The sequence below is a fragment of the Hemitrygon akajei genome, chromosome 6 (assembly GCF_048418815.1).
Source record: "Hemitrygon akajei chromosome 6, sHemAka1.3, whole genome shotgun sequence".
NCBI lineage: Eukaryota > Metazoa > Chordata > Chondrichthyes > Myliobatiformes > Dasyatidae > Hemitrygon > Hemitrygon akajei.
This window is the reverse complement of record NC_133129.1, coordinates 152908167-152933545: the sequence shown is the minus strand read 5'-3', so window position 1 is coordinate 152933545 and position 25379 is coordinate 152908167. Positions and strand designations below refer to the sequence as shown.

General features: G+C 39.6%; 1 protein-coding gene across 3 annotated transcripts in view; it reads left to right on the top strand.

Annotated features, from left to right (window-relative positions):
* Nucleotides 1–25379, top strand: part of LOC140729623 (uncharacterized) — a 71188-nt gene that overhangs the window by 43363 nt on the left and 2446 nt on the right. For all 3 annotated transcript variants that reach the window (XM_073049589.1, XM_073049587.1, XM_073049588.1), the window contains one exon: nucleotides 18880–19121. In XM_073049589.1, the coding sequence (XP_072905690.1) occupies nucleotides 18962–19121 (160 nt within the window). In that variant the 5' untranslated portion in view covers nucleotides 18880–18961. The remainder of the gene's footprint in view (nucleotides 1–18879; nucleotides 19122–25379) is intronic.

The window sequence follows — 25379 nt, the reverse complement described above, 5'->3', positions numbered from 1 at the left end:
AATCCACAAGATGAATGGAAAGAATTATAAAGAGGTAGAAGACATAGCAAGCAAAATTGTAAGTTAAATCTGACAAGAAGAGCTTCTAATTGAAAATAGCAGAAAATAACTGAGTAACCTTTGGAGGATGAGATTTGGGAATTAATAACAAGAAACAAGTGACAGAGATTCTTTGGGATCAGTTTTCATGATGGAAGACACTTAAACACAACCCAGTAATAGCAAGTGACCAAGAACCAATGGATCAGTGAGGCTCATATTAGTCATTGGAAAAGTGCTGGAATCTATAGTTAAAGAGGTGATAGCAGGACAAAGCAAAAATCATATGACAATTAATCTATTTCTGCTCTGTCACTTTGGCTGTTACAAATAGGATTTTCCTACTGAAGGTCTGCAGGAAGAGGTTTAGCTGTATTAATGCAGAATAGAATGCAAGGTACCATTCATAGTCCATTCTTCAATTCAGACTCTCTACTAAGTTAGAGGCCTCAACTACTCAAAACTTCAAAACCTGATGAATTCCTATGGTGTGCAAAATATTAATTAATATTCTCTATGCTGTTCTTCAATTTGTTCAGAAAACATTTGATCAGGTAGTCGTATAATTAAAAGAGCCTAGGCAAAATGCTTTAGTGGCACTCGATAAAACGTGTTCCTATGCATAGAGTAGAACACAATTTGTTACAGTGAAACACATTTGTTAATTAAGAAGGTTATCCTCAAAAAATCAGTTGTATTACACTGAAAATTCATAAATAGAATATTCATCATTGGGAAATTAATGTGTTTAAATAACATTTTTAAAGCAAAAAATATAAGGAATTCACTGATTTTTTTAAAAATTAAAAACCAGAAATGCAAGCTATTGCTATTGGTTGTTTCCATCTGCAGCCTGCAAAAGAATAAATGAGTGACTTATGATTATATTGTGGTAATAAATATTTCACCTAATTTTTAATCTGCCTTCATCTCATTTTCTAAATACCCTGCATATCTTTGCTTCCCATTAATGCTAGTCTGCTAGATAAAGTGAAATTAGGGGTAAGAGAAAAAGAGACAAAGTGCTGTATGCTCATTTAAAAATATTCATGAGAGATGGATTATAACAGGTAAATTATTTTAAATGTGGCCTACCTCAACATTCACTCTAGGAATATTTTTTGACCCACAACCGAGTTTAAAAAGCCCTGTTGACTGCATCAAACTTTTGATGATACAAATGTTTGATGCTACTTGAATCTCAATTTGCATTTAAAATATAAGTAAATAGTCTTACCTCCTCTGCCTCATAACTCTGACATAAATATTCTGTTTCTTAAGTCTGGTAGCAAACGGTTTACTATCTCAGAAGCTATTGTGAAGTAAAATGTTTCTGATCTCTTTAAGAATAGCAACCATTTTGGTGTGTGGTTTTAATTTCTATCAGCAATGTTATAATTTTGCTTTTGGTTAGAAACAGATAAAGAAAATCACTCTAGAAGTTGGACTTCCTTTTGACAATTCCTTCCGGCTGTGGCTGGGTAAATTACTGCCCTAAGGTTCTCAGTGAGAAATTATTGTGCACAAGAAAAGACACACTCTTTGGTCATTGCACAGCAGGGCAGAGGAACTTCACCTGCAGCAAACCTCAGTAGCCCCAGGCATCACTGAATCATTATTCCATGTTTTCCTCCTGGCTAAGGCTGAGTTACCCAGAATCAGATTTATTGCCACTGACATATGCCAAGAGAATTGTTGTTTTGCGGCAGCAATACCACGCAAAGCATAAAAATTACTACAAGTTACAAAAATAAATAAATCATGTGGAAAAGGAAAAGGATAATGAGGTAGTGTTAATGGTCCATTCAGAAATTGGTGGAGGGGAAGAAACAATTTCTAAATCATTGAATGTGGGTGTCCAGGCTCCTTCCATGACAGTAATGAGAAGAGAGCATGTCCCAGATGGTAAATTTTCACTGTAATACTACTGACTCTTTGGGGACAATCTCCTTAATTAACAAATGTGTTTCAATATTACAAATAGTGAGAGGTACGCCTGTAATTCCATCTCCTGGCTGGGTAGTTACAGAGTCAAATTTCTAAAATTTTATTCTTGAGCAAGTCTTCTTTATTGATCGCGAAGCACTAACCCTAACCAGTACCATATGATCAGATTCCTTGGCTATACTTCTCTGCTAACAAAAAGTAACTTTACTTGGAGGACACGTTCTTGTGAATAATAAGTCTGTTAATATCAAGTTTTAAGAGATTCATCTGTATTTCTGAACAAAGAATGGTGCAGCAGAGATGCAGGCTCTTTGGTTCACAATGGAACACAATGCTGAATTAAAATAAGTCTCTTCTTCCTGTATGTGATTCATTCATTTCCTGCACATTCATATGTATGTCAAACAGCTTCTTCAATGCCACTATCATATTTGCCTTTACCCTTGGTTCCAGGAACCTTCCTTTCCAGTACTGAATAAGGATCCAAGCCTGAAATGTCGACTATTTGTTCATTTGTGTGGATGCTGCCTGACCTGTTGAGTTCCTCCAGCATTTTGTGTGTGTTGCTCTGGATTTCCAGCATCTGCAGAATTCATGTATTTATGACATGCCACTCTCTCTGTTTATAAGAGAAAGTCTGTCCTCCTTTTAAGCTTACCCACCCCCCCGCCTCAAATGCATTTCCTCCAGTATTAGACATTTTTACATTTCTACCCTGACAAAAAGATTTTCACTGTTTACCCTGTCTTTACATTTCATAATTTTATGTTCTTCTATCATGTCTCCCCTCAGTCTCTAATGCGCCAGAGAAATCAATCCAAGTTTGCCCAACCTCCCCTTGCTGCTCATTCCTTTAAGCCAGGCAATCTTTCCAAAGCCTTCACGGCCTTCCTGTAATGGGACAACCAGAATTGCACACAATATCCTAAATGTGGCTTAGCTGATAATTGTTGCAACATAACTTGCTTAGTCTTATAATCAATGTCCCAAATAGTGAAGCCAAGCATGCCATGAAGTCCTCTTTTCAGAAGTCCCCTGAATATATGGATTATTAATGCCATGACCAATGAAGGCAATGAATGTATGTCAAACACTTTAACACCCTGCCTATTTGCATGGCCATTTTCAGGGAGCGATGAACTTGGATTCCAAGCTCCCGCTGTTATGGTTCCTGCCATTTCCTCTTTGCTCTTTCCTCTTGCTTTGGGAAGATTTCTTTTTACATTATATGTCATTGATTTGGATGATGGAATTGATGGTTTTGTGACCAAGTTTGCAGATGATACAATGATAGGTGGAGGAGCAGGTAGTGTAGAGGAAGCAGGGAGTATGTAGATGATTGGGAGGATGAGCAAACAAGTGGCAGATGGAATATAATGTAATAAAGTGCATAGTCATGCACTTTGGCAGAAGGAATAAAGTTGCAGACCATTTTCTAAGTAGGTAACAAATTCAGAAATCAGAAGTGCAAAGGGACTTGAAGGCCTTGTGTTGGATTCGCTAAAGGATAACTTGCAGGTTGAATTGGTAGTAAGGAAGGCAGATGCAATGTCAACATTTATTTTAAGAGAACTATCATGGACTAGAAAGGAAGGATGTAATGCTTGGCTTTATAAAGGATTGGACAGATCATACTTAGAGCATTACAAGATGTTTTGGGGCCCCTTATGTAAGAAAGGATGTGCTGGGTATTTGAGAGGTTCCAGAGGAGATTCACCACAATGAACCAGGAATGAAAGTGTTAATGTATGAGGAGTGTTTGATGACTCTAGACCTTGAATTAATTTAGAAGTATGAGGGGAAATCCTCATTGAAGCCCATCAAAAAATGAAAGACCTGGATAGAGTGGACGTGGAGAGGATGTTTCTTATAATGGGGGGGTGCGTCTAGGATTGAAGAGAACAAGCTCAGAATAGAAGGACATCACTATAGAACAGGGATGATGAGGAATCTCTTTAGATAGAGGGTAATGACACTGTGGAATTCATTGCTACAGATGGTTGTGGAGGCCAAGTCATTGGTTGTGTTTAAAGCAGAAGTTGATAGGTTCTTAATTAGTATGGCCATCAAAAGTTACAGGGACAAGGCAGGAGAATGGGCTTAATTTTAAATCGGCCATAATGGAATGGTGGAACAGACTCAATAGGCTCTGGATGGTGTAGTTCTGTTTCTATGTCTTATGGTCTTATTTTAGGTAGGCACATGAATGAAACAAAAATAGGAGGAGGAGGTAATGTGGGAGGAAAGGGTCAGATTGATCTTGCAGTAGGTGAAAGGGTTGGTACAATATTGTGGGATGAAGGACTTGTACTCTTCTGTGTTCTGTTTGACTTTACAAGTGCAACACCTCTCACTTGCTCAGTTTAAGTTCCATCTGTCACTTCTCCATTCATATCTGTAACTGATTTTGTATCCCACTGTATCCACTGACAGCCCTCTCCATTGTCCAGATATCCACCCATCTTTGTGACACCCACAAACCAACCCATCTATATTTCCATCCAGTTACACAGCAGAGGTCCAGCTCTGATTACTGCAGAACATCACTGGTCATGAATCTCTGGGCAAGCATTCTGAAGATGTAACTCACCTCCTGAGTCCCCAAAGCCTGTCCACCATCTACAAGGCTCAGGTCAGGGGTGTAATGGAATACTCCCCACTGGCCTGGCTGAGTGCAGCTCCATCAACACTCAAGAAGCTTGACACCATCCAGTACAAGGCAGCACACTTGATTGGTACTCCTTCCACAAGCATCCAATCTCTCCACCATCGATGAACAGTTGCAGCAGTGTGTACTATCTACAAGATGCACTGCAACAACACACCAAAGCTCCTAGACAGCACCTTCCAGACCCACAACCACTACCATCTAGAAGGACAAGAACAGCAGATAACTAGGAACACCACCACTTGGAAATCTCCCCTCCAAGTCACTCACTATCCTGACTTGGAAACGTGTCACCATACCTTCATTGTCGCTGGGCCAAAATCATGGAATTCCCTCCCTAATAGTAATGTGAGTGTACCCACACCTCGGGGACTGCAACAGTTGAAGAAGGCAGCTCATCACCACCTTCTCAAGGGCAACTAGGGATGGGCAATAAATGCTGGCTTAGCTGGCAATGTCCACATCCCATAAATGAATAAATTTAAACAAAAATTATAAGTTGAAACTGTTACATCACATAGATCCATGGATCTTAACTTTCTGGATCAGCCTATCATTAGGGACCTTATCAAATGCCTTACTAAATCATTTTAAATAACATCCACTACCTTACCCTTATCAATCGCCTCTTCAAAATAGAAACTTGGTCAGTTCCATAAGACAAAACTTGCCCTGCACAAAGCCATGCTGACTGTCCCTAATCAGGCCATGATTTTTGAAATGTTAATAAATCCTCCCCCTAAGAATCCTCTCCAGTCACTTCCTCACCACTGATGTAAAACTGGCCTTACTTGCCTCACTGCCCTCATGTGAAGAAGTTGATCAGATCATTCAAAGTCTGAAGATATTTCATTGTTATGTTCTTCTGTTTCCTTTAAAAATTACAACTTATTGCATATTGTACACAGCATGTGCAAGAGTAGTGCATTTGAATTGTGTCTTATCTCTTCTAATGACACTATTGAAGATCTTGGATAATAGTTTTAACCAGATCTGCACTTTAAAATTAACTGTCAGAAATGCACAGCCAGTTGGATAACATCTGTGGGTTGAGATGCAAGTGTTTTTTAAACTAGTTCAGATGTGGAAAAAGGATGAGGTGTCAGAAAACCAAAAGAGAATGTTTCTGAAACGGTCCAATGTTGCAGAGTTTCAGTCCATAGTAGGGTGCTGGTGCAAAGTCAAATGAGGTGGGTAAATCATGGGTCCAGAGAGATATTAAAGATGAACAAATTTGTTTTCAGTTTTTTTTTAAATGAACATAGATTTTGATCTAAAAAACAGTTGATTGTTCAGTTTGGAAGGCTGTATAGTGCCTAATCAAAAAGGAGGTACTTTGCCTTGAAAAGAAATCACTGTGCCTCATTGAACAGAATTAAATGAATAGAAGGAAACTTGGAGTCATATTTGTGGAATCAACATGCTATGCCACAAGCATTATGTACAGCAGATGGAAAACATTAAATTAGGACCGTTTCACCTGAAAGGAACATTTGAAATTTTGGATGCTGGGAAAGGAGAAAGTGAAAAGCTAGGTGTTGGATCTGTTCTGCTTGCATTAGAAGATTGTTTTAGAAGGTGAAGGATGGCAATCGAGCAGATTGGGATGCTGAGAAAGCACCTGCCCTTTCAGAATAGTGAAGACAGATGTTGGCATCAGGGTAGTCATGGCATCTTTTAAATGTGGAAACTGGTGGGATGGAACATCTGCACAAGATGGATGGGTTAGGGGTTCATGGATGGAAGGAAGGACGAAAGCTGAAATCCCAGAAGTGGAACAAGAGACATTTAAAGGCTGTAGCAACCACAATAGAAGGAATACTGGATTTGAAAAAAAGACATGTTGGAAACACTGGTATAGAAGGTGCCATCATCAGAATAAAAGTGATGAAGTCAGGAAGAATCATTCAGCCTAGGTGGTTATAGTGGATAGATGGAGTCCTTTTTTGGCTCCAAAGAGGTGAAAAATCCTTTCTCAACAAATTTATCTGTCAATTGTCTCTGTATTTACCGTGATCCAGACCCCCAATGTATCTTCTTGTATCAAAATGGCCATTTTCTGTTGTCATCTTGTTGACAGTTACAGTGGATTCAGGTTAACTGGGACACTTCAGGACCAGTACATTTTGGCCCAGTTAAATGGCTGCGCCAATTCACTGAAGTTTCATGGGAATAGTTAAAAGGGTATAAAAATGACAAACTACCATTTAACTGAGTAACAAATAATGTATTTTAAATGAAATACAGAATAAATTAGAACACTAACAACCCTACTACAGGACTATAAAACTGTATTAGTTCCTAATAGTCACTGTCGGAGGGATTCAAGCGGTGTACAGCGCCATGTTTTTTTGATAAATGAATTAAATCAGCGCAGACACCTAGTGCAGATAATGGGCTGCATTCAGACAATGCTTTTGATGATTGCATCCTCCAAATCTTCATTTTAATTGTATCATTCAAGATGATTATCAATACTTTCAAATTTCCATACAAGGTCTTGCAATCACTATAGACAACACACTGTCAAACACCACACAGGTCCAGGCAACAACACAACAGCGATACGCATTAAGTACAGCTCGGTCGCTAGAGTCCTGCATTATTTGATGTTCTTTGTATCCAGCAGTGACTTGCAATCATAAAAAAAGACGTACAAGGTGAACAAGTACAGCTTTGATCGGACCCAGAGTACCCGTTGTGTCTGAGCACGATGCTATCTTACCTGAGTACCTGGTGTTCCAGAGCTGATTGAAATGCATCTGCAGTTGACCTGTTGTGACATAGGCAGATTGGAACAGATCCAGATCACTTATTGGTCAGAGTGCTTCATGACCGACATCTCAAAGTACTTCACAGTGAATCTAAGTTGTACACGGTGATAGTTATTGAGGAAGGTCACCATGTTCTTCTTGGGCACAAGTATTATTGAAGCCTGCTTGAAGTAGGCGGGTACCTCAGGCTGCTGAAATAATCATTCCTACCAATGCTACCAAAGACAAATGTTGCTGCCACAGACAGATTGGCAAGGACTTGATCAAATAGCTTCATAACCCATTGGTCATTTTGTCCTTCAGGATTCAGCCAGGCTGGTCAACCAAGCCGCTCCTGATGATGAATGTTTAAGTTCCATCCTGATTACATCCTATGCCTGAACTACTTTGAATCTTCCAATTGTTGTTCCATGTGGAAGAACAACGATTCATCAACTGAGGAAGGCAGCCAGTAATCAAGAGGAGCTCGGCTTGTTCATATTTCATTGCATGAGACTACATGGGGTTTGGAGCCTGAAGTCCATCTATTCTGCCCCTGCTTCCTGGCATTCAATCTTGATGACAAACCTAAAATACAGCACAGAAGGATGCCCAGAGGATCTTCATCCACTGCATTTCCCTTGTTGACATTTTTTTTGTTAAACCATAGTGCAGCATTTTCATTTTTTGTCCTCAGGCACCATCCCCAAGTCTACAAGTTTTTGGAAAGTAATGTTTATGTCTCTTCAATTTCCTCCCTCAAATCCCTCAGCAAACCACAATACATTCCATCTGGATTAGGCAAGTCATCCAAGTACAGCTAATCATTCCAGTACCTTCTTGTCACATTTTAATTCCATCTGGTATCCCCAACAATGTAATCCTTTGTGGGGAATCCAATTCTTCTTCTTCTTAAGTGAAGTCCAATGGAATTACTCATTTACATCAGTTATGCTTTGACCTGAATTCATTGATCTCCTTTCTGGTCTCTGCTCAGAGACTTTGCTCTAGTTTGACTTCCTTTTAATGAATAGCAGCCAAAAATACAAATCTGGTTTTCCTTTTATGTTTGCCAGAAGACTTTTCTCATACACTTTATTTATACTTTTTGCTCCTCCTTGCCTGTGAGTCAATCTATCATCTTCAATATAGCTTTATTCTACAGTCAATCTATTTATTAAGAGTTCTGGCTTTAATTATCCGAACAGTTGACCATAAAAAGGTAGGAGCAAAATTGGGCCATTTAGCTCATTTGATCCTAGCTGATTTACTTATTCCTGCATGTTGGTCTTATGAACCTGCTCTCTTATCACCTTTATTGGTTTCTAATGCAAAGTACTGGTTTTAGTCTGGCATACACATTGATGGTTCTCTCTCCATCCATGTTTTTCTGTCCATTCAAATGGCCATCCACTTGTTCTTCTGAACCCTTTTTAGCTGCGGCAAATCCAACTCCCAGTACATATGACCAGGAAACTTTCAACCTTCCTATTGCTCGACTGTGACTCATTGGTCCTTCAAGCTGAGAACTTCTGAGCTTGAGCTCAGTCTATTAAAGGCACCTTCTAGAGACGTGGTTAAAAAGAATAGTGTTCTGAAGTTCTCTTACGATGCAGGAAGTGCAGGCAGAAATTTCAGCTCTTGTTTGTGATCAATGAAATTTGTTTCATCTTTAGTTTTACAATAACAGCAGACTCAAAGCTTTTCTCCCCTCATTTATTTACTAACATCTACGTTGACTATTTCTACATATGAAATAAACATTCTTAATGTCATATAATCCTAAATTATGGTGTTCAGATATAAAGAGGATCATAATTAGAATAATTTGGGTTTGTATTTAGTTACTAAAAAGGTTCAGTTCATCTTGTGCTGGGTTTTAGAATACAATCCAATCACAACACATCCATAACATAAGTAGTTGTAATCAATAACTTAATGCTATGTTCTAGCTGCCGAATCAATAAAGATAATCTGTTCAGTGCATCCAGTTTTATTTTTGTTTTCTATGCCATAGTTGCTTCTTTGTATATTTGTTCACTCTGTATTAAAATTCTAGCGAATGGGAGGGGAATAAGAAAGAGTTGAAAGTGGTTTCAGTCATGCTAGTAAAGTGGATTCCAGTTAATTGGGCCATCGGTTAGTCGGAACAGCCGCTTATTTGGGACAACTCTTGAAGAACAAATACTAATTGAGAAAATAGGTGTGATCCCTTCATTTATTTTGGTCACTATGCTGCTTAATTAGAATATGAGACTGTTGCCAAACAGTTTCTAACTAGTGTTAGACTTGTACATGTTGTGTGGCCATTAGGCACTACACCATGCTTAGAGCAAACAGTTTATAAATGGTGTCACTTGCGTGATTGTGTTCAAAAACCAGTGATTTTTGTCACTGACAGTTGGCAAGTAATAAACAATAAGAAAATTTAAAACCGTTTTGTTCACTGCACTTTCAAGCATTCAGGCTTGGAGATGCCAGAATCAGCTGGGAGTGAAAATGAAACAATTTCATTACTTCAAGTTAAGAACTACAAAGAATTTGAGGGTATAGACAATCATCTTCAGTGATATCTTTGGTCTCCGCTGGACACTCAGCTTTCACCTGTGGATCCAACTAGCCATTTGCATGCGACAGCAGCCACACCCCGGTACACCACTTCGACAGACGGGCTAAACCAAGTGAGGGTAATTGGTGGGTCTCATATCCCGGTGAAGTAGGGCCATTCCTGCCCTAGCACGCTAAGTCAGCTCTGGCAGATTTTCGGATGAGGTCTACTGTGAGATCCAATATCCAGGTAGGCAGTTCTGCTCTGCTCTGTGGAGAGCAAAGGGCATGACAAGGCACAGAAGCAGTCATGGTCATCCACTGCAGTCAAGGAAGGCCCTGGTTATGAAGACCACTCGTACCACTGGATCCAGACTTCTGAGGTCGAGAGAGTGGGATTGTCCCAACGCAATGGCTTTTCCACTTTAAAAATTCGCCCACACAGTTTCCTGACATCGTCAGATAAGATGGACAACCACCAGTAGTATTGGTTATGTTCTGATTTGTTCTGTACTTCATTTCAATACATATATTGTTGATCAGTTAAACAATAGTTTGCCTTTTTTAAAAAGTATATTTTAAACTATTTCTGTGAAATTTCAGCTAATGTAGCGGTCCTGAACTGTTCCAATTATTCAGAAACCACTGTACATACTTTGATAATAAATTTACTTTGCCTTTGATGAGCAAGGAACACAGTCCTTGTGAAACCAGAGTCCTGTCTCAAAGTGAGGAGATTATAGCAATCTATAAATTCCTGGCCAGCATATCCCACATACTACCATTACTATCAAGTTAGGACATCTGTCCTGTTTTAATGACGAGTGCAGAATGCATTCTTGGAAATGTCAGCTGAAGAAACATAGAACAGTAGAACACAGGATAAGCCCTTTGGCCCATGGTATTGTGATAAACTAATGACTCCAAATTAATCTGATCCTCCTTTTCCATCAAATGATTATATCCCTCCCTTCACTGTATGTTGACGTGCCTGTCCAAGAGACTCTTAAACATTCCTATGTATTACCAGCCCTAGCAGTGCATTCTAGGCCCTTACAATTCTGTGTTTAAAAAAAACACAAACTTATCTTTCTCATCTCCTTTGTACTTAGCTTATCCCCCAACCCTCAACTTCACCTTAAATACATGCCCTCTAGTACTATACATTTCAATTCCTGGAAAAATGATATTAGCTATCTATTCTATCAACATGTCATGTAATTTTATAAACTTATATCAAATCTCCCCCTCTGCCTTTTCCACCCCAGAGAAAACAGCCCCAGCTTGTCCAATCTCTCCTCATAGCACCTGTACTCCAAACCTGTGTTAAGTGGTAACAGAAGTATGCTATAGACAAGACTAAGTAATCTCACAATCAGATCAAAATGCTGCAGTCTATAAGGTGTAAGATATAGGAACAAAATTAGACCATTCATCCCATTGGAGTCTGCTGCTACTAGTTATGGCTGTGAATGGTGATTAAATGTCAGATGGGAGGAGGAGCATGGAATACTCATCATCAATGATGGTAGGGCCCAGCATGTGTAAAGAAAAAGCAACCATTCACAATCATGTTCACCCTGTTGTGGGGAATAGGTGATCCATTTTGGCTCCCTCATAAGATCCCTATTATCACTGAAGTCAGTCTCAAGTCCAGCTCATTCATTTTTCTCGATACAGAGAAGCAGCTGTTAGTTCCAAATACAGCAGATGTTGTGGGCTAGACAATATCTCAGCTGTGCACCACAATTAGTTATGCATCTACTCACTCTGTTACAGTTTAATTAAGTCATTGGCATCTAACTGACAATCTAGCAAATAACCCAGATATGCCCTGCTCGTGGAAAGTAGCAAACCATGTAATTATCACCCATTCTGATCTCAAATCAACAGCAAATTGATTAAAACGATCGTTGACAGCGTTACCAAGCAACACTTGTTCATAAATACTCAGTGATGACAGTTTTAGGTTTTTCAAGGACCATGCATCTCCACACCTCATCACAGCTTTGGTTCAAACGTGAATCAAAGACAAGCCAGTGTTTAATCCAAGGTGCCTGGGGAAACTGAAGTCAGTGGGCATCAAAGGGAAATCACGCTGGTGATTAGAGTCGTAACCTTGTGCAAGGGAAGGTAGTTATATTGCAAGAGATCATTCGTTCTAGCACCTGGATATCACTGTGAGACTCTTCAGAATGGTGTCCAAGGCCCAACCATCTTCAACTCCCTCATCATGGAATGTTCTTCCAATATAAGTTCAGAAATGGGGGTTTAGAGATGATGGCACAATGTTCAATTCCCTTCAGCTCTCCACTGTAAGTGAAGAAGACAATGCCTGCACGCACATAGACAATATTTGGGGATTTCTGATAAGTAATGAGTAATATTTGTGTCTCCAGAGTCCCAGACAATGATCATCTAACATAAAATCAGGTTAAACCACCTGTCCTTAATGTTCAATGATACTGTCAAGGTTCAAACAGATTAGCTAGAAGCCATTTCCATTGGAAGAGGAGTCAAAAAGTAGAGATGCAAAATGAAGGATGATCACAAAATGATATGGCGAGAAGCTCTCGATCTATTTGTTTGGGTATCAAAAGCACTTTGGAATGGGCAGTGGTGGTAGATTCAGTGATGGTGTTCGAAAGAGAATTGGACCAAGACTTGTATGGAAGTAATGACAGGGCTATGAGGAAGTGCGACCATCTGAACTATACTTGTATTGAAATGATGAGGGAAATTTCAGCCAATTCCATGCTATGAGTATTCTCAGATTCTTTCCTGTTTTATATAAATGAATTTCTCCCCAAGATTATACGTGGGCTGGAAATATGTGATTTCCTTTAGGATTTATAACTATTGTCTATTCTCTACTCACCCATTCTTTTGTATTCCCTTTCTCAGTCTTACTCTGATTTTCTCTCTGCTGCTGCTGCACTTAATTGTATATAAAATCAATTGAAGTTAAATAAATCAGTTAAAGTTGCCACTTGAATTCCAGCATACCTTTGTTTCTTAACTCATTATTTTGAAGTATCTGTCACTGCCAAGACATAAGTGCAGCTGACCTGCAGCTGCCATTTTGAATTGCTGAGGAGAAGTTAGCAAGGTCATTTTCATAGGAAAGCCAAGATCGGTGTGAGACTTGAGTCTTGTTTGGACCAGACAAATTTCCTAGTGGAAATTAATGAACAAGGAACTGAAAGCTTCATGGTAACTTTTACTAAAATCAGCTTTCATTTTCAGATTTTAAATCTGAATCTGCCGCAGTGGAATTGTAATTTTCAATTTCTGGATTATTAGTTGAGGAGCTAATAGTTGAGAGAATGTGGTGGGAACACAAATAGGATTAATTTAAATGGGTGATTTAAGGGGCTGTAGACATATTGGCCATAGGGCCTAATTCTTCTGTACTGTATCTTTCTATGACTGAAGCCACAAGATTTCTGCAGATCAGTAATTCCAGTTTGAACTATAATACAGTAGATTCCGGTTAATTGGGCCATCAGTTAGTTGGGGCAGCTGCTTATTCAGGACAATTCTTTGAAAACAAAAAAAAAACCAAGAAAATTGTCGGGATCCTTTCATTTTTCTTTTGACACTATTCTTCTTAATTGGGGTTGGAGACTTGACTATATGCACTTGTGTGGCTGTTGGATGCTACACGGTGCTTAGAGTGAACAACCTTTAAATAGCGTCACTTGCATGTGTGTGGTGAACTACATATACCTGTCTGGACACGCCCCCCCACTGACTGCTCCTGTGGCTCCTCCCACAGACCCCTGTATAAAGGCGATTGGAGGCACTGCTCCTCCCTCAGTCTCCAGGATGTTGTATGGTGGTCTGTTGCTGCTGACTGCTCTCTTTCAGCTGATAATAGCCTATCTCGCCTCACGTCTCCGAGAGTTATTGATGGTGCATCAATGTGTTTGTGTTCAAAATACAGTGATTTTTGTCACAGATAGTTGGCGAGAAATAAGCAGTAAGACAATTTGCACACCATGGTTTCAAGTATTCAGGCTTGGAGATGCCAGAAACAGCCAGGGGTGATAATGAAGTGATATTACAACTTCTACAAGTTAAGAACTACAAAGGAAGTGAAGGTACACCCAGTCATCTTGAATGAAAATAAAGATTTGGAGGATGCAATTGTCAATGGCATTGTATGAAGGCAGTCCATTATCTACACTAAGTGTCTACCCTGATTTTGCTCCTTGAGAACACTAGATGAATTCCTCTGTTGATAACTATTATAATACTGTAGTACTATTGGTAATATTCTAATTTGTTCTGTATTTCATTTAAATAAATAATTTGTTACCGGTAAAACATTTTTATACTTTTTAAACTATTTCCATTAAACCAGCTAATTGGGGCAGCTGCTTAATTGGGCTAAAATGTACTGGTTCAATGTGCCTCAATTAACCTGAATTCACTGTATATAGTCTTTGAAATTAAAGAAACCAACATTTGGGTTTATAAATTGCATAAATGGCTTGCAGAGCCTGAGTAGTAATCTTAAGGTTTGAGTATACTTAAAGTGTAAACCTTGTCTACTGCATCACCTAATGATTTGTGTCAGTTCCCAACAGCATGCCTGGGTGAATTTTTTTTCAACGAAATAGCAGTCTTTTGAATGAAATGATGCAGTTTTGTTATAAAAGCAGGAGCTGTTATTTCAATTTTTAAAATGACCATTTAGGTTAAGCTCTCATCCTAGAATTGCATTTACCAGTTAAAAGCTGAGCATCCAGAGCATCTATCCTTGAAAAGCTTTTGGTGATGATGTGATGAAGAATAATTTTTTTCCAATATTACCACTGTAAACTAATAAGTTTTAATCCCCTTTAGGAACGATGAACAACAGCAGCATCCTGGCTAAATCCATCTCCTCTAAGATCTCCCATGCATTCTCTGGAAGATGCCTTCCAGCTTACTAATGGTGAAGGACAAGGTTACTGCAGGTCACCATAACACCTGGGAGTGAAATTTATTGTAATGGATTTAATCATATTGGTTTTCCTTCCATTCCCATCAACTACACTTGAATTTATATAGAGTGTTAAACATTAGAAAATGTCCAAAGGACTATTACAAAACTATATTAAGCAGAAATTAGGATAAATAAACAGGAAGGTATGCTCAGCATAATAGGCTTTAAGAATTATCATGAAGGAAAAATGTAGAGAAGGTTTAGGAAGGGAATTCCAAAGTACTGTTATGAAACATACACTTGAAGATTGATGTAATAGTTTAATCTATTGCATCACTGTACTATGTCAGCATTGATGTTGAGTCATGCTGAGCTACAGCTCCTTATCTTCAGTGGCTTTAAAGCACTACCCCGATCAGAATCCGGTTTAATATTACCAGCACAGGTCATGAAATTTGTTGTTATTCGGTAGCAGAACATTGCAATACATAATAATAAAACTCTGATTAAGTGTGTGTGTGTGTGTGTGTCTATATGCACATACATATATAAAAATATATAGTGGCAAGCGAGCATTTGGTCCATGATGACAGACGGGATGAGCTTGTTTAACTCAACAGACATTCTTATTGTGACAAGCACAAAAACAGACGGGGCACTGTGACCCAGAGAGAAAACCAACTCAGTCACATGTGGACGGGGGAGCTGATGATCCGGTTACAGTCAGGATGACCCACAAACACACATGTGAATAACTGTATAACCCAAGCTAAAAAGTAACAATAAATGAACTTGAACATCCTACTATAATTCCATGAAAGCATTTTAACACAAGAACAATAAATAGCGCTGGTCATTAGGAATGCTGGGGCAGGCTTTTGACCAAGCCCCCCCCCCCCCCCACCCGAAGCGCCACAATATACATAAGTAGTGCAAAACTGTAGTGAGGTAGTATTAATGGGTTCAATGTCCATTCAGAAATCTGATGTCAAGAGGGGAAGAAGCTATTCCTGAATCATTGAGTGTGTTTTCAGACTCCTGTACCTCCTCCCTGATGGTAGCAATGAGAAGAGGGCATGTTCTGAGTGATGGGAGGTCCTTAATGATGGGTGCTGGCTTTTTGAGGCATCATTCTTTGAAGATATTCTGGATGCCGGGGAGTCTAGTGCCTGTGATGAAGCTGACTGAATTTACAACTACCCTGCTACTTATTTTGACTCTGTGCAGTGTCCTCCCCATACCAGATGGTGGTGCAACCAGTTAGAGTGCTCTGCATGGTACATCTGTAGCAATTTACAAGTGTCTTCGGTGACAAATCAAATCTCCTCAAACTTCTAACAAAATAAAGTTGCAGTATTGCCTTCTTTGTAACTGCATTGATATGTTGGTCCCAGGATAGACCTCAAAGATGTCGACACCCAGGAACCTAAAATTGCTCAGCTTTTCTACTTCCAGTCCCTCTATGAAGACTGGTGTGTGTTCCCTCATCTTACCCTTGCCAAAGTCCACAGTCAATTCTTTAATCTTATTGATGTTGGGTGTGCGGTTGTTGCTATGACACCACTTAACCAGCCGGTATATCTCATTCCCATACCAATAAAACTGTAGGGTAAGTTATAAAATGTGCAGCAGAATTTTGATGAAGTTGAAATTTAGAGAAGATAGAAGATGCAGCCAGACAGAAGAATAGAGAAACAATCTGGCCTGGAGGTAAGAGTAGTGTGAATGAAAGCTGCAGCTGCTGTGGAAATGAGCCAGTGTGGAGAAAACCATTATGATAAAGCTCGAAGTTGGTTATAGAAAAGTTTCAGATATTTGACCTGTTATCACTTAGAAGACTAAGGCTGTGAATAGTTTAAGATAATAGGAAGGGGTGGATATCAACAGTAAAGCATAGATTTTACCTTGAGGATTGGAGAATGTGGCTGTAGCTTTCTTGAAATTACTGCTGACGCAGTACTAGATCTGAACTAGAAGCCTGACGAGTCACTCATTCTGCTATCACATCTGTGCATCATGTTGCTATGGAAAAACACGTTATCTATCCGTAAGATGGGGAAAACAAAGAGAACCAATTAGTATGGGAAATTGTTTTCCTATGAGATAGGATGTTCAATAGAGAAAAATATTGAAGTTGTTACATGAAGCAAGCTGACTTTTGGCAAGGTTGTATTAGAACTGGTGTCTTCTTGCTGAGGGCACTCACACTGGAAAACCTAACACAAGCTCTGCTACACTGAATTAAAGTACTCTGTAATTGTTATCTTTAAAAAGAGAAATGTCAAATATCGTTTTGTGTTAAAAGCTTCAGAAACAGAGAAAAGCATTGTTCTTGTTTTCTCTTGTCACTACCACACCATGCCCCACCACCACTTCTATTTTCAATACCATTTGCCATTGGAATAGACAGCACTACATATAATGCCCTTTAGTAAATATATTAATGTTGTTTAGCAATGTTTCTAAAAGTGGAAACTGTTGTGAGAAAGCTGCATCTAAATTCTATTGCATTATTAATGTAGCTCCTGAGTTAGCCTTAGCTGCAACCTTTCACTTTTATTTGTTTAAGAAATAAGATTATCCCCCTTAAAATTTCGAAATACTAATAATTGTACAGGGCAAGAAAAATTGCTTGATGTGAATATTAATGACTTTATAAATACAAGGAAGATAAAAAACGCAAAAATCAGAAGTAGGGCACAGCCTTTGAGCTTTTTCATTGTCCATTACCGTATTCGTGTGAATGTTACTGGAAACATAAATATATATTGCCCAACCATAATTGCCTTGAGATATAAAATTCCTCCTCAACCTTTCTAAACTTTCTTTCTAATAGACAATAGACAGTAGGTGCAGGGGTAGGCCATTCGGCCCTTCTAACCAGCACCGCCATTCACTGTGAACATGGCTGATCATACACAATCAGTACCCCGTTCCTGCCCTCTCCCCATATCCTTTGACCCCGCTATCTATAAGAGCTCTATCTAACTCTCTCTTGAATGCATCCGGAGACTTGGCCTCCACTGCTTTCTGGGGCAGAGCATTCCACATATCCACCACTCTCTGGGTGAAAAAGTTTTTCTGCATCTCTGTTCTAAATGGCCTACCCCTTATTCTTAAACTGTGGCCTCTAGTTCTGGACTCACCCATCAGCGGGAACATGCTTCCTGCCTCCAGCGTGTCCAATCTCTTAATAATCTTATATGTTTCAATCAGATCCCCTCTCATCCTTCTAGCTTCCAGTGTATACAAGCCCAGTCGCTCCAATCTTTCAACATATGACAGTCCCGCCATTCTGGGAATTAACCTTGTGAACCTACGCTGCACTCCCTCAATAGCAAGAATGTCCTTCCTCAAATTTGAAGACCAAAACTGCACACAATACTCCAGGTGGGGTCTCACCAGGGCCCTGTACAGCAGCAGAAGGACCTCTTTACTCCTATACTCAATTCCTCTTGTTATAAAGGCCAGCATGCCATTAGCTTTCTTCACTGCCTGATAAAGGCCAGCATGCCATTAGTTTTCTTCACTGCCTGATTAGCTTTCTTCACTGTCTGTTAGCTTTCTTCACTGCCTGATCAATCTCCATATTCCTTGATTGATTTGTGTTTGATCTAAGCCTGCTCCTGATGTTCTACAAATTTTGTGTTCCAGTGGCTGTGATGTTTTATTAGTTTTGTGAAAATGATGGATTCTAGTAAGGCTGGACCGTCCATTGAAAAATATTTTTGGTGATAGGTTTATCTCACTTTTGGAGATCTAATTATACTCAGAGATTTTCATTACCCTCGAGCTTTGTTGCCAGGCAGTTTCCAATGCCTAGTAACAGCACTGGAATTGTATTACACAATCAGAGTCAGGGCCCAAGTGAGGATAAGCCTGTGAGACTGACTGGAGGTAGTAATTATGCACCATAGGTTTCTTGCTCTGTGACACTGTATCAAGAAAAAATCTGCAACAGTATTCTTAATATTTTTTATTTCTCTTTCTAGGTTCACCAAAAAACGAACATTGACGCAATTGACCTGTGATTTCTTAATACAGCAGTTCTGGCCAAAAGGAATTTGTTCAAAAATGTGGACTCCTCTTAGTCTGTTTCTTTATGTGTCAATTTGCTTTTTAACTGAGAGCTCAATGTATAAGTTACAAGATAGTGGAATCAAGGTACTAAAATTCCGACTTGTCAGTGATGGAGAAGAATGTAACCGAACTTGTGAATTTGTTACTGACGAAGGTAAAGTATGTCAATATGCATAGATAATATGTAAACTGTTTATTAGACAGATATAATGGCTGAGATGGCAAAACTATCTTAAAATCTACATATATATTGAATGCAAGTGACATGTGTTATGTTCTTTGCAGTAATGTTACCCAGTCTTGTCATTTTATGAATGTTCAACAGTGAGTTTCAGAAAAGATGAGTGTTAACAGAAGTGCACTTAGCATGAAGAAAAATATTTTTCCATGGGGAATAACTAGCCAAGAGGCATAACCAGAATTCAGCGAGCAAAAGCGAAAGGGCTAATAAATATTCTTCCCACTGTCACTATTTTGTGAACCCCTGAAGAATGCTCCCAGAACAACTTACTAATACTTCTACATCAATGGCAAATATCGATAATCCAGATCCAAATCTTACCTAATAGTACCCCGTAAACCAAAGAACGTTGAGCATAATCTATTAATGAACTATTTTGTTGCTGGTACCAATAACACTTATGATAAGCTTGCCTATAATCATATGCTTGCCCATTATTAAGTATTTTATAGGGATTTCCAATTAGGTGTCTTACCTAATTGAGAATGCATATAAAGAATGTAATAAATCTGTTTTATCATTATTTTAAGTTTTTATAAACCCAAAGGGATTCTTTGTTGAATTATACAGAAAATGCAGTTACATTTGAGTCCTTTGGGGGGGGGGGGGGGGGGTGTCTGTGTGTGTGTGCGCACACGCCTCAAAAATATACTGCTGTTACTTGCTAACTTTCTTGGAAAGCAGACCCCATATGTTTAATCTGTACAGCCAAGAAGGATAAAGCCATTAGGCACATAGGAACATCACCTATTGCCTGTTCCCCTCCCAGATGTCATTTTAGCCTGATTTGGAAATATATGACCATTCCTTCATTAATGTTGATCAAGGTCCTGCAATTGTCTTTCCTACAAAATTGTGGGAGAAACTTTGCCAGATTGATGCTGCAGTTTAAGGAGGCAGCTTTAAGGCCTATTGGGGATAGCCATTAATATTGTCCTTGCCAGCAGCAGCCACATCTGCTAAAAGTAAGAATATTTGCTAATGCTGATATCACATTTCCCTCCCAAAAGGCTCAAATGTAGTACTTTTTAAATAATTACTTAAACAAAAATGCTAGCCAGCAGAACCTCTATCTCAATGCTCAGGATATGCTCAAGTATGCATTTCCTCTTATATAATGGGCAATGTAAGACACAATATTTCCTGCTTCATATTATATATCCAAGACAAAACATGATCATATCTTTATTTATGGTGGTAAAATAATAGAGTTGTGATTTTTTTGTTATGGATACAATTAGAGCAAAAAAGTTAATTTTGAACAATAATCTTCATCATGCATGAGAAATGCAAACCAGCAGAGGTGATTATTGATCAAAAGCAGACTTAACTTTGTAGATAATATTAAATATAGATAAAATCCAGCAATGAGCTGGCTGGTGATCCCATGCATCTGCTGCCCTTGTCCTTGTTGGCACTGGTTGCAGGATTGGGATGTGCTTTTCCAGTAATCTTGCCATGTTTTAGCAATGCCAATAACAGTAGAGAGAATATAGATTTAGAGTGATGCTTGGGGTACCAGTTAACTGAGCTGTTTCGGCCTTGTTGGAGTTGCATGTGACCTGATGAGAAGTGTATTCCACATGGAGACTTGTGTCCTGTGGATGGTGGAAAGACTTTGGAATGTCAGTCATTGCAGGATATCGAGCTCAGATCTCCCCATTTAGACATGGTATATTTGCAGCCAATTGAGCTTCTGGTAAGTGGAGACTCCTGCAGTATTGGTGGGGCACAGGACATAGTTAATGTCTTTGAATATCAGGGGTAGGTGGCTAAACATTGCTTTGTCAGCGATGCTCAGTTTTGTAATGCAACACTTAGTTGCCATCTATCAGCCCATTCCTGACTGTTGTCTAGTTTGCTGCATGCAGGCATCGAACCCTTTCTTATCCTGAAGAGATGCAAACAGAGTAGTCATTGTCCAGTCATTAACAGACTTCAGTCCTAGTGAGCTTATGATGGAACTGAAGGAACTCCTTACAGTGAAGTCCTGGGGCAGAATGATTGAATTCCAACAGTCACAACCGTCTTCCTTTGTGTGTTGCATATTCCACTGGTTTTCCTGTACCTCTTCATTTCAGTTTCAGTTTTCTGAAACCCTCAGTCAAATGGGCCTTAATATCAAAGGCAATCTCCCTCATTTTGCCTCTGAAAATTTGCTCCCTTTAGACCAAGGCTATGATGAACCCAGGATGATCCCGCAGAAATCTAGTCTTGGCATCAGAGTAAATTACAGGTGCATAAATATTCCACGATAGCACAGACATAGTTTGCATGTAGTTTGACGAGGTGATAATTAATCCAATGGATGTGCCCTCCGTTTATTAGAGAACACACCTGAATAATTTTCCGCATCAACACCACTGACATCTACATTACATTGTATTGGAACAGCTTGACTGGAACCTTGGAGTGTTAATGTTAAGTATTACAGCTGGGATGATATGATCCTGTAGCCTTTGCTGCATAGTTATATAGTGATACTTCACAGAAACAGAAGCTTCAGCCCACTCACCCTTATCTACTTTTTTTGCCCATAAACATGAATCCTATTTGTTCACATTAGCACTGTATTCTTCTATGCCTATGCCTCTTTTTATATCTGATTCCACTGGCACCATTGACAGTGTGTTCCAAATATCAACCACTCTTCATCAAAATAAAAACTTGCCTCTCAGATCTCGTCTAAAACTCCTTCCCCGGTGTATCAGTACAGGAGGCTACAGACCAATAGCTCAGATGGAGAATTAAAATGGTAGGCTCAGGACCACACCTGCAGACTCAACAGGAGCTCTGTAAAGTAGTCAGCTAATCTGCATTTGATTTCTCCCATGTGGAAGAGACCACATTGCAATAGGACAAGAGTGGCCACGGCAAATGGCCCCTGTGAAATGCTGAAAAGGGAGGAGTGGGGTATGTGTTTCTGGTGGTGGAATCTCTTTGGAGGTGTGACAAATTGTGGAGTATGCTCTGTTGAATGTGAGGGCCCTAGTATGATGTCCTGGTGAAGGAAGGGTGAGAACAGACATCCAGGAATTAACTGTGATAAAATGTTGGCCTTTATTAACAATGGTAGAGGAGAAGGGCAAAGCAGGAAGAAGGATCTCACTTGTCCCTGATCCACTCGTCCATTTCCACCAACCATCTCTTTTTTTACGGCACTTGCCCTTGCAACGACAAGCAACATGGCAGTTGTCCTTTCCACCATACAGCAACCCTAGCTGTCTATACAGTGATCCACTTGCAGTATTTCCAATCTAGTGCACTGCACCTTGGGTTCACATTGTGGTTTCCTTGAACTTGAAGAAACAAAATGCAGATACGGGCTCTGAAGGCATACCATCTGTTGCGGAACTCCTTGTTCTTCTTTTTGCTGAAGATAGTTCTTTATGACCTTGGCCATGTGTTTGTGGTCATTGTCCTACTGTGGAATTAAGATGGGACCAATCAGACGCGTTCCCGATGGTTTGCATGATGGATGAGAATCTGCCTGTACTTCTCAGCATTAAAAACCAGATCACCAACTCCATTTTCAGAAATGCAGCCCCAAACCTAGAGGGAACCTCCACCATGTTACCACAGTGGCTGCATCCATGTAGCACTCTCCAGTTATTCTACAGACAAACTGCCTCCTCCTTGAGTCAAAAATTTCAAGTTTTGACTCGTCAGTCCAGAGCACTTGCTGCCATTGTTCAGCACCCCAGTCCTTGTGTTTTTGTGCATAGGTGAATCTCTTCACTTCATTTCTACTTTGGAGGAATGGCACTCCTTTTCCATGAAGACCACTTCTGACAATAATTCTCCAGATTGTAGGTTCCAGTGGTTTCTGAGAGTTCAGAGGTGAATTTCTTCAAATTTGAAGGGAGGTTAGTTTGATGTATCTTTCATCTGCTGCTCTCAAGTTTCCATGGCTGATCACTGCATTTCTGGTCTTCAACTTTTCCCGTTTCTTTGTGCTTCTTCAAAAGAGCTTGGACAGCACATCTTGAAAGTCCTGCCTGCTGTGAAATTTTTGCTTGGGAGAGACCTTGCTGATCCAGGATGACCACCTTGTGTCTTGTTGCTGTGCTCACTCTCACTGTGGTGTAAGACTTAATGATTTGAAAGTTATACTAACACATCTGTCACACCCCCACCTTTTAGTTTGGTTGTCCTTCACACAGTTTGATTCCTTTTGCACCCATTTTTGTTTCAGTTGATCAGATTAATTCATTTAACTCATGTTATTGATCATTAGCACCTGTTAGTTATCTTTCTTTAATCATGCACTTGGCTATATACCCATAAAGTAATGAAGTTATAATTTTAAAAGTTGTCTATAACTTCATGTGTTACTTTGTTTAACAAAATACACAAATTGCTCCAAAACATTTAATTTTTTGGAAAATAAATATTTGGAAATCTAAAATGTGGTCTTTTCTACTGACACACTAATGTAGAAGACAAAAAATAAACATCTAAAACAAAATGTATATTAAAAATCTAGAGTACCAAAAACTAGGGCACAACACTGTAGGTGACAACAAGGCTTCAACCCCAGATGAGCTCAATACCTTCTATGCTCACTTTGACTGTCAAAACATGAAGGAATCTTCATAAACTCCCACAGTTCCCGATGACTTTGTGATTTCGGTCTCCGAGGCCGAGGTGAGAGCATCCTTCAGGAAGATAAGCCCATGGAAAGCATCCGGCCAAGATGGAGTACTTGGCCACGTGCTAAAGACATGCTGATCAACTGGCTGGAGTGTTCACATAACTTCTTATTTCGTCAGTCTGAAGTACCCAGCTGCTTCAAGCAGGCTTCAGTTTATACCTGTGCCTAAGAAGAACATGGTAACCTAAATCAATTACTATGATGAAGTGCTTTGAGAGCTTGATGATGAAATATATCAACTCTTGCTTGAAAGGCAACTTGGATCCATTCCAGGTTGTTTCTTGTCACAACAGATCCACAGCAGGTGCAATTTCATTGGCTTTTCACTAATCCCTGGAGCATTTGGACAGCAAAGGTGCATACATCAGGAAGTCCTTCCTCGACTACAGCTTAGCATTCAACATTCTTTCCCTGAAAACTAGTCAATAAGCTTCAAGGCCTTGGTCTCAATACCTCCTTGTGCAAATTGGATCCTTGATTTCCTCACTTGCAGACACTAATCAGTTCAGATTGACAACATCTCCTCCACAGTCTCCATCAGCAAAGGTGCACCACAGGCTGTGTGCTTAGCCCCTGCTCTAATCTACACTTATGACTGTGTGGCTAAGCACAGTTCCAATGCCATATTTAAGTTTGCTGACAACACCACAATCACATACCGAATCAAATGTGGTGAAGAATCAGCATATAGGATTGAAAATCTGACTGACTGGTGCCACAGCAACAACCTCTCACTCAGTGTCAGCAAGATCAAGGAGCTGGTTATTGACTTCAGGAGGAGGAAAATGGAGGCTCATGAGCCAGTCCTCATCGGGGGATCAGGGGTGGAGAGGGTCAGCAACTTTGAATTTATCAGTTATCATTTCAGAGAACCTGTCCTGGGCCCAGCACGTAAGTGCAATTACGAAGAAAGCACGGCAGCGCCTCTGCTTCCTGAGAAGTTTGCAAAGATTTAGCATGACATTTAAAACTTCAACAAATTTCTATAGATGCATGTTAGTGAGATCATTGACTGGCTGCATCACAGCCTGGTGTGGAAGCACCAATGCCCTTGAATGGAAAATCCTACAAAAAGTAATGGATAAGGCAAAGTCCATCATGAGTAAAGCCCTCCCTCCATTGAGCACATTCACATGGAGTGAGTGCTGTTGCAGGAAAGCAACGTCCATGGTCAAGGACTCCCACCACCCAGTCCATTTCACTGTTGCCATGATGAAGAAAGATGCACACCACTAGGTTCAGGAACAGTTATTACCCTTCGGTCATCAGGCTCTTGAACCATAGGAGTTTACTTCATTCAGCTTCACTTGCCCCGTCACTGAACTGTTCCTACAAACTTTGGGCTCACTTTTGATGACCTTTTATCTCATGCTCTCCATATTTATTGCTTATTTATTTATTATTTTTTAACTTTCATATTTACACAGTTTGTTGCCCTTTGCACATTGGTTGTTTGTCCTCCCTGTTGGCTGTGGTCTTTCATTGATTCTATCGTGTTTCTTAAATTTTCTGCGTAT